The sequence below is a fragment of the Scomber japonicus genome, chromosome 24, assembly GCF_027409825.1.
Source record: "Scomber japonicus isolate fScoJap1 chromosome 24, fScoJap1.pri, whole genome shotgun sequence".
Lineage (NCBI taxonomy): Eukaryota > Metazoa > Chordata > Actinopteri > Scombriformes > Scombridae > Scomber > Scomber japonicus.
The window spans coordinates 13399983-13410913 of record NC_070601.1 but is presented as its reverse complement, the minus strand read 5'-3'; the positions used below and the strand labels follow the sequence as shown (position 1 = coordinate 13410913).

Here is a 10931-nt window from a genome sequence, read left to right as displayed (position 1 = left end):
ACACCAAACTTCATTCAGGAAAACAGTTTTTTCTTAGGTTTTTTTAGCAAATTAATTATTTCAAATGTGCACCAGTATGTTTTTGTAGTTTCATTTAATAAGCTGCCTAAATCTGACAATAATGCACCCAATTTGTCTGAATTAACTAGTTCTTGTTGAGGTTTTGACAGACAGTACATCAGTGTGTCTCTACTTACCAGTCCTCCTGTCCATCTCACTGATGTGTTCTTGCACCAGGCCAGTGTTGAGGTCCACAATGAATTTCCTGGAGGGTTGGGTACCCTGTCGGAAGCCATCAGGAAACTGGTGGAAAGATGTCCTCTTCACACCTTTAGGGGCTGCAATTGGAAGGGCTTGGAGGCCTGTAATGGGAATCGTTTTCCAGTTAGATAACAAGGATTGTGAAACATTGTCCACACTCAAGATCTATGATGTGTGTGTGAATACACTACCTTAGACTACTTTGCAGATGAAACCAGTTAACAGATAACTGTAACTGTTGGACTTTTTACATCAATTATTAACTATTGTGCTAGAATAATATCCAGGTCACATCTCGTCTTTAACAGTGTAATAAATCAATAATGATCAAATCTAATCTCTATACAGGTCAAATGCTTTGATTAGGTGACTGTTTGCCACAGTCAAACAAACTACAGAGCCACAATTAATTATGACCCCCACAATATCAAAGCTAATTGGGACCATCAAACAAAATCAATATGGTCTGTATTCAATGTTGATTTCTGAGATGTTCTTCCCATTCAACAGTCAGGTATCTTCACAATAACCAGCACTCTGTTAAAAGTGTCTAATTAGTGAATAATTTTATTATATACTCCAAATAAATCAAAAGTATAATGGTATAAGAGATAATTGAAGGTCAAATTATGTTTTTAAGATTTTATCATGATGAATAGAATTCTGTGAACTGAACAAAAAAGCTTGCTACAGTGATATAGTAAAAAAAAAAATTCTTGAAAACCAAAAGAAATATATTTTTATTTGGTTTTCTCACGATCACGTGAAAGATACTTCATAGTCTCAATAAATGGTTGTTGTCATGATCACAAGAAGAGCTATTTCTTACAGTTATTTTTTAATCTCACCAAGACAATCTTAAAACCTCTTTGTCATGACTGCGGAGTAATTATCTTTGTGAAAACACGATCATGAAAAAATTTGATTTGAGAAATAATAACACACTTGTCATTCGTCACTTAAAAATCACATAACTGGCAAAGTGAAGCACTTCATGTAACTTCATGCTAGCCTAAGACACAATGGCACAGAGATTGATTATCAAGACATATTGAAGTTAAAGTATCTGATAAATGAAGGCAGTGAGATCTTACCTGACAGTGTCAGGAACAGCAGCACTAACTTGAACATCCTGCAAACACCAGAATAAACAAAGCAGAACTCTTTAGCCACTTCACTTTTAAATATTGTTCATTAGCTTTTTAGATCAGGCTTTTTAGCTGTTTCCACTGTCCTGTGTCCTATAGTGCAAACCTACAGACTATATGGAAAGTGAGTGTCAGTTTGTGCGTTGCTCACCTGAGGCAGCAGTTATCAACAGCAAGCAGCTCAGAGAGAAAAGAGCACTCATTAATATGTCACAGACTTGCTCATAAACCTTAAACCAACCAATAGTGTATCAATTTTGAATGAGGTAATTGAGTAATCTGCATGTACCATATCTTTAAGATCACTGATATTTGATGCACTTTGCCCTCGTGTTACAAGCCTGATAAAGGTTTGAACACAGTGCTGATATCAGCGCAGTAAATGAAGTGTAGGCTGTTGACAGTGTTGACCTGTGATGTGACGTCATCAGACAACATGGAGTGTTTTCCTGGTCATCCTGTTATCCTCATCCTGTTTTCCGGGTCTTGCAAATATGTTGAAGGTGAATGGCACTTGGTTGAATCGAAGGGTGGCTCAATCAATATTTGTGAACGTGGACAGAGAGTGAAGATTACAACAGACTGATGGTATGTTGGTGTGAATAAACCTGACTGTGAAGGCCACTCAGAGTTGTTGTGGGGGCAACAAGTATTTTAGAGGTCATTTTGATGTTGGTGGTACACATGTACACTTTGTTAGTACTGTGGACCTAGTGATAGGTCAGGGCCCCTCATACACATTTTTAAAAATTCTTTTTCTTAAATATTTGTATGCACTCTCTAGAATTGTCAATGCATTTCAAGCATGTTAAAGGTTATAGTAGGTCATATTGATTTTTATAGAGGTGGTAAATGATACTATATCTCTGGCTCCACCTGGTGTATAAAGACACTAACAATGACACTGCTGTTGGAATGACCTAAACCCAAATATTGTTTTGTGTTTTTATTGACTTGTCAGGCAAATATTGTTATTTCATGCTTCATTGTCAATATTATAATAGTGAATATTGTGTCTTGATTGGGTTACGGTGCTTTTTTTTACAAGGTGTGTCCTATTTTTAAAGTTCAAGGTTGTTGTTTTTTTTTCTCTCTTTCATCCTTTTGGCAGGAGAGAGGAGTGTGAAGGTCCAAAAATGTAGAAGGCTTTGACCTTTGTTGGATAACGCTTGGAAGTTGTTCGATTTGATGACTCAGTGTCACGGCGGGGCGGTACGGAACCCCAAGGGTTGGATCGTGTGGCATTCAGGTAATGTCAGAAGCTGGTATATTCAGGCCAAGGCCAATTTGAATCGGAACAGCAACCCGTTATGTCCGCAATTTTTTTTTTTTTTTTTTTTTTTTTTTTTACTAAGCTGCGTATTTTTTGATCACATGTAATTTGTGATAGGTTGTGACAATTGTTGCTGTCCATTGGTCAGTGACATAGATTAGTTTATGTCTTTTCTTATCATTGCTATATCCAACAATACACATTTCCAATATAAACAGAAGTCAGAGCAACAATAAAACGGGTTAAGTCCTTCCAGAGATTACTAGAGTGGAGACATTGCCAAAAACAGTTTCAGGAAACAGATCACATAATGAGCAGTCAACACACAGGTCCTTTTTAACTTTTAGCAGATACTGTTTAGCAGGATAGTATCTGTGTATCAGTTTAAACGTCATAAGGTAAACTCCAGATGTTATGCCATTGCAAGTCAAGGACCCCTCAGCTGTTGTGTAAGTAAGCTCCGCTCCGCCGGGTGACGCTGTAAATCAAAACGAACAGAAAAACTCCCTCAATGTGAAGCTGGCGGTAATTAATAGCACACAAGGGAAACAGTCCAAATAAAAGTAACACTACACTAAAACGCTTTAGCACTGAAAAAAACTAGTGAGTTGAGAACAGCACAAGTTGTAGACCCCACTTTCCTCTACGCCTCTTATTATGATTATATTTAATTGAAATTATGGACGATAAAATTTCAGACTGTGTTTGCTAAGGAGTTTTATTTTGAAGTCATGACAGGAAGTTGTAAGCCTGCTCTGACCCGCTCGACCTTTCTTTTATACAGTCTATGGTTCTGACGCTGCTTACTATAACAGGAAGTAAGTCGGAGACCTTTCGCGTTTGGCGATTGACCACATTAAACTGGACTGATAAGAGCAGATCACCTGTGTTCTTAGCTTGGTTTGATCCGCAGCTGTCTACCAGTCAGCCGGCCGATTGGGGCTCTCGTAGGTCGGCAGTCCGAGTCAAAGAATTTCGGTTGTGCAACTCAACGCGTTTGCGTGTGTAGCGGGGTTTGATCGTTTCTCAGGTTGTTTTCGACCTCTCTGTGCTTTAAATGGCTCTGGTGACAGCGTTAAAGAGACTAGCTCATGTTAGGTTAGGACACTACTCGCTGAGGACGGCGACGGCAGCGTCTGGTTCCTCCGTGACTGTCCAGAGGAGCCTCACCATCGGTACACAACCTCTGAGGTGGGTCATTTTACTCACACACACCAAACTTTGGACTCAGTGTGGTTTGATATGGTCTGTCTCTGCACGCCAAACTCCGATTAAAAAACAGCTAGTTTAACGCAGGGTTGCTAATCAACTACACCTGCTAACATTTTAACATTGTCTACATCGCTGAGCTAACTTACTATTAGCTCTCAGCGGGCACACGTGCACGCGAAACATTTTAACCGGCGTCGTCTTGTTCTCAGTTGGAAACATTGTAAGTCTTCCTCTACTCAGTTTGTTTTTTTGTTCCTACAGGTGGAAGTTTGAGCTTCACCGTGAACAATGATATATGTTAAAAGGAGTTTGTTTAGTCACATTTATCTGCTGAATGTTTGTGCTAATTGAAAATCCAATTTTCAGAGGTGCATGATTTGTGACATCACAACTAGTTTGGAGCCAATTCTTGTCCAATATTCAGCTTTTTACATTATTTAAGTTACATTTGACATACACCTTTAATCATGTGTGGAGCAGATGTTTAAATTACAGCCAGTGACAAGAAGCCTTTCCGCCTAAATGTAAAGACTTGAGGTTTAATTGAAACTGCGGCTTGATTTGGCTCATATGTCAGCAGCTGGTGGGTTGAGAAGCTGTTAATGTTAAATGTAAAAGTGTCACATCATGAATGGAGCTTAGGTTTAAATGTTAATTACTTGAATGTAGAAAAGGCTAATACAGATTTTATAAGACTGGGTCATTTGGGCACTGACAAAGGTTAGTACATGATAGAAAGATGGGAAGTTGAAATCAGATTTGATTTGAGGTAAAATTCCTGTGTATGAAAACTAGTGTGTGCATGCCACAAAACAACAATGTGTCAGTTGTCTTCTTTACAAAAAAAGGCAGATTGAACCCTGGGTAAGGTAAGACTTGTCTCAACAGCCCCGTTTCCCAAAAAGTGTCTAAAGCAATCTGAGCCAGTAGACTTGCAGTGGACTAAAGATCTTCTATGTGTTGAGATGGTTTCAGGAAGCAGCCTTCACATGTCCAGCAGGCTGGCTACAAGGCTTTGACCAAGGCCGGGGTTCCCAGGGCCAAACAACTTGTTGAATTGCATAATGACTGCTGCTGATTTGTAGCTCAGGTTGAAGGTTTGGTTTGCCGGGCCGTCCTTAAACTGGCTGACACTGTCCCTGTGTGCTCACGTCAGGCGGCTATTGCTGGCCCTGACCCCACCAACACTTGTGTTTTTAAAAAAGCCACTTGAGTGATCAAAGTTTTGTGCTGTTACCGAGTTCAGGCATGTTTTTTTTTTGGGGGGGGGGGGGGGGGGGGGGTCTTAAAGGGTCATGTAGTACAGGAGAGGTTATAGAGGACACTTTGATGATTGACAAACTTTCCTTTTTTAAGAGGATTACACAGGGTTCCCAGTGATGGTGAGTTTCCCCACAGGGTCATTGAGTTTAATATTTGTACTCATGGAAAACAGAGAATTTTGTGTCATGTGGAAGTGTCAGTGTTGGATAATGAGTTCTCTGGTCACAAGTTGAAGGTTCTGTAAATATGAGAGATGTGTGACATTGTGTCAGTGAGTTCATTTATCATTTAATTGTGACACAGCTTTGTTTAACCTCTACAGTTCAGTGCTGCTCAGGTGTGGTCTGTCTCTGTCATGTACAGTTGAAAATGATTTGAATACAAAAAGGTTGTCATTCAGCAGTGGAGAGAACAGTGTAGGCACCAAAGTTTAATGATTTTGGTGTTTTATTATATTGTGAAAGTGAACAGCCAGATCAGGTCAAAAGGTTAAAGACTTGGTGTTCCTTCTGCCTGGCTCCATGCCATATTCCATATTACTCAGGTTAAATATGGGTTTGGGTTTTTTTTTTTTTTTTAAACTGCACAGCTCCACAGGTGTGCGTAAGATGTCCATATCATGATTCAAATGTTCCCAGAACACCTCATTGTCATTTTTAAGTCTCTCTTTGTTAAAGAAACTCAGAGAAAGGCGGGAAAGTCGCCCCACCTTAACATTCACATCAGTTGAATAGTGATGGGATTGGTGAGGCTTAGTGAATAATGAATGCTTGTCTTTGTTTAACTCCAGGAGAAACATTCATCACCTGAATATTTAGATTGTGGAGACGGGGACAGCTCAACAGAGATGTCTTGGACAATGTATTTTAGATAAGTGATGTAGATATGTGCTGTCATGTACATTGAGTTAAATGGACTGTTATATTTTTTTCTCCCCCAATTTGTCTCGTATCATTTAATGAGACATCAGTTCCTTCATTTTATTACAGTTTTGATTTTATCAGTAAAAAAACAAATCACACTTCCGTTTAGCAGATCCAGTCAGTGATAGTTCCTTTCATTCGCAGGCGACATTTACTAATGTGGTAAAGTAGTTATTAAAGTAGTGATGTGTGAAGCACACTGCCACAAATACATTTTGAACAGTTTTCAGTTTCGGATCACTGAAGGCAGGAGATTACCTCACTTTAACTCAGGCTTAAATACTCAGAACTGGGACACTTAGGTTGTTTTTAGAGTGTGTTATGGTGAAACAAATGTCACTCACAAAGTAAACTTTATTAGTTGACAAGACAGCAACTTGTTTTTTCCTGTGCTTTGTGACTGTTGCATTTGGTGAGGTCTTCAGGCATATTCTGGAGATGATTGTGCTGTTGTGTTAGAGTTGACCTGATGATAAACTGTGAGAGTAAACTGTGCTCATGTCAATAATCAGAACAGTGATCTATTGTAGTTTACACTCTTCCTTTTTCCCTATACAAAGACTGAAACCTTGACATCTTGAGTCAGCAACTGAACTGAGTGTAATGTGCAGATATGACCACTAGATGGCAGTGATGTGGAAACAGTCAGGCAGTATGGAGCCTGACCAGAAAACAAACCATCAATTCCTGTGCAGGAAACGATGCAAAAATTAAGAATTCAAATTTAAAAGACGACATTACAGTCTGACAAAGGTGTTTTAGTGTCTTTTGTATCGGTCATCCTGTAATCTGTCATGTAAATGAACATAAGCAAACTGCTCTCCCTCTGTGTGTTTCAGGTCAGACAACAAGGTGACGGTCCACTTCTACAACAGAGATGGGGAGAAGATCACAGTGAAGGGTCCGCCTGGAGACTCGCTGCTAGATGTTGTCATCAATGAAGACCTCGACTTTGATGGCTTTGGTATGTACACACACACACACACACACACACACACACACACACACACACACTGCATCACAGACCAATATTTACAGGTTTGAGTAAGACCTGTCTTGCAGCTGGTTATCTGCAGGTCTGAAAGTCTTAAATAATTTCTCTGGCCTGTTTTGAGGAAACTTAAATCAGTACTTTTGAAGTGTTAAGTTTTATTTACAAAAGTAACCTTTTTATAACTAACATTGCTGCCTGCTGCAGGATAGAAAAAGTGATGTTTTAATTTTTTTTAAGCAAAGCTTGGCTGATGAATAGCTGCTTCTGTTGTTCCTGACCTGTAACCTTAAATGATTGAGCTGGTTAATCTATCCATTGATTAACTCTCTGCAGCTTATCCACATCCAGGTCATGATTAATTAAATAGTTATATACTGCCAGCAAGTAATGACAAACATTACATTTAAATACATTGCACTTGTCACTATTGTCACTAATGGTTTTTATTTATCTTTGATACTTTGACCATTGATATTTATTATACTGCATTCCATGTGATAGTAAAATGCAGCAGTAGAAACCGTGTGCAGGTAGATGTGCAGGAACAGTGACAATCAGATCAGATAGCTGCTGTCGGTAACTGAGCTCATCTATCAGATCATTCTAAATGTGTTTGTGTGTCACTGCAGGAGCGTGTGAGGGAACACTGGCGTGCTCCACGTGCCATCTGATCTTTGAGGAAGAAGTCTACAAGAAGTTGGGGCCAATTACAGACGAGGAGATGGACATGCTAGATTTAGCCTACGGCCTGACTGACACGTAAGTAACAACACAGAGAAAGTTAAACTTGCTTTTGTTTTAGTTTTTTTTGGGCCATAATCATGAGCTATGTCAGGCCTTGACTGCATAGACCAAGTTTCTACACTGCCTGGCCAAAAAAAAGGTCACACAAAGGTAAAGGCTGTGACAAAGGTCACAGCCTTTACCTTTGATTACGGCACACATTCACTGTGGCATTGTTTCGATAAGCTTCTGCAATGTCACAAGATTTGTTTCCGTCCAGTGTTGCATTCATTTTTCACCAAGATCTTGTATTGATGATGGGAGAGTCGAACCACTGCGCAAAGCCTTCTTCAGCACATCCCGAAGACTCAATGGGGTGAAGGTCTGGACTCTGTGGTGGCCAATCCATGTGTGACTCTCCCATCAATACAAGATCTTGGTGAAAAATGAATGCTTTAAATTAAATTGTGTGACATTGCAGAAGCTTATCGAAACAGCGAATGCGTGCCGTAATCAAAGGTCGTGGAGTGTGACCTTTTCCTTTTTTTTTTTTTTTTTTTTGGCCAGGCAGTGTAGTTGTTTGTTTACCTGTGATAAGCTGATAAGTGCTGAAATAATAGCAGCATTAGCCTTTTAAAGAAAGTGGTCTCACAGGCTGCATGATGCTGATGAGATGCTTCTGTGCACATAATGAGATTTGTCAGAGTTGATCAGTTAATCAGTAAAGGACAAAGGAGCCCGCCCCTTCACAGTTCACACACAACACTCATTATATATTATAGCTTACATTCATATTAGAAATGTTAATTTAATTAGGACAATGCTCTATACATTTACTGGTAGTTATAGTGTAACGTTCATTTCCCTCTGATCAAAGTGGAGGCTCTTACTACACAGACAGAACTACAGGCTGTTACTAACTGTAGAGAGAGATTATCCCTTTTTAACTATATTGCAATAGTGATGAGACTTAAGGTTTTTTAATCCTTGTAACTCAGTATGAACTGGACTGTATCATTAAGTGCATGTGTCCCAGGATTAATAGATCAAAAGGATTTCTGATGCCATGAAGTCCTTTTTTTAATAAACCTGTGTAGACATTTTAATAGGAAGAAGTGACATACTGACAGTATGAAGACTTAATGTTCCTCATTCTTTGTCCCTGCAGATCTCGACTGGGTTGCCAGATCTGTCTGAGCAAGTCTCTGGAGGGCATGGTGGTCCGGGTTCCAGAGAGCGTAGCCGACATCCGACAGAGCAAAGACGGATCTTCTTAACAGCGAAGCCGCCGCTGACAAACGTGGATGTAGGCAGTGTGGTTGTGCCCGGTCAGAACTGAGGGTACGACTTATGTCCACAGGGACGATGGTAGGTATACACTACTACATACTGCTGCTGTATCTGGTCGGCTGCCGCAGTATCGTTTCGTCCTCTTTTTATAAAAAATAATAAAAAATAAATCCTTCCGAAGTGTAAAGACAGCTAGAGCCAGCTCTCAATAACCGGGACTTAGACTGAAACTGTAATCTGCAGTTTAGAGGACAGACTGTAACCATCAGAGAACCTCCCAGCACTAGTGAGGAATTAATAGTCAAATATTTATCAGATATGAGCTCCAAAGTCTGAGATAAAGCTATGGCATCATATCATTATAAACTTTGTTAATCTGTCCTAATTTAGGCATTTTCTATTTTAATCATATTCAGTAAAATACTTGTATTTGTCTCTATGGAGGACACATTGAACACACACCAGACTTTCTGGTTCAGAAAGTAATTTATTAACGGTCAGACTGCAGCCAGTCACTGCTGTCCACATCTAGCTCGTGGCTGTGACTTTGATTATCTTTAAGTATCTTTTTCTTCTCTGGTATCAATGAGTTCCACTTGATTTTTGCAGGGTATATAAACATATATACAATCATTAAGAATGTATACAGCAGTCAGATGTGGTATCGGAGCTAAATCCAAACTCTGGGTGTAAATTCACTGACCAAGGTGAAGGAAAAGATGCAGAGCCCAATGCAGCCACCAGTTCTGGACGCCTTAGAGACTGTGCTAATGCTAACACCCCCGAAACCATGTTTTCTTATATTCTACAAAGATGTATACCCCCCCCAATGTTGTTTTGATCAGATATTTCATGTAACCATTTAACTTCATTATGTGATTGTACATAGCTAGAGTGCACACACACATTTATATATATATATATCTGTGTATAGAGTGAAAAATAATGTAATAAAGAAATCACCTTTCTAATGGCGTGTTGAACTGTTGGTCTGTTAGTGTCTGTCTGGTTTAAAAAGCTATTTATTTGACTAATAACCACAAGTCAATTAATTTATAGGTAATTTATTAGCAAAGTTTCAGACTCTTTAATACAGTGTATGAATACAGAGAAAGGAGGCATAGACGATAGAAAGCAACAGTCTTGTGGCCTAGTTTAAAAGTTAAAGCTGCATAAAATACAAAGCTTGAAAAAACATGATAAAAGTCAAACCAGTGTATCAGTTTTTATCCCCGGAGGGATCAATCATATTTACATAACAAACATTGGGACAGGATGCATGTGATTAGTTCATCAATACAGGCTTTGTGTGAAAACCACATTGTTGGCAACAAATGGAAAACATTAATCAGACCTTCAAACTGTGCTAGAACATGTGTGAATCTATCATAAGACAAGTTAACACATCCTTTAAAAGCTCATTAAACTTACAGAACTGTTCAGGATATTTAAGACCAAATGTCTAAAGAGCAAAGACTCCAACTAGCAAAGTAAATGTATCAGTGGCATCTAGAAAAGTCAGTTCAATAATGTAGGGCTGCAACTGAGTTTCATCACAAATTGTCTTCTGTGATTGTTTGAGTTTTAAACCAGAAGAGATTCACATTTTAACAACCTGAAATAGAATAAGAAAAATAAATGATCAAAATACTTGATTAACTTTTAATTCACTGAATGGTTGCAGCTCTACAGTAATGATAATCCTTTACAGTTGTCCTCCATAAATACTAAGTTGGCAAAAAGCAGTATAAAGTTTACAAAAGATGCACAGCTGTTGAGAAGCATTCCTATAAAAAGGCTAAATAGTGAATAATCAGATTACCTTAATCTATAAATCTTGTTCA

General features: G+C 38.9%; 1 protein-coding gene across 1 annotated transcript; it reads left to right on the top strand.

The window, feature by feature from the left end:
• The first annotated feature begins 3436 nt into the window (after positions 1 to 3436).
• fdx1 (ferredoxin 1) lies at positions 3437 to 10196 on the top strand. Its single transcript, XM_053314318.1, has 4 exons — positions 3437 to 3873; positions 6920 to 7044; positions 7704 to 7833; positions 8966 to 10196. Exons 1-4 carry the CDS (start codon positions 3740 to 3742, stop codon positions 9072 to 9074), a joined length of 498 nt encoding a protein of 165 aa, XP_053170293.1. The 5' UTR covers positions 3437 to 3739; the 3' UTR covers positions 9075 to 10196.
• The last annotated feature ends 735 nt before the right edge of the window (positions 10197 to 10931 follow it).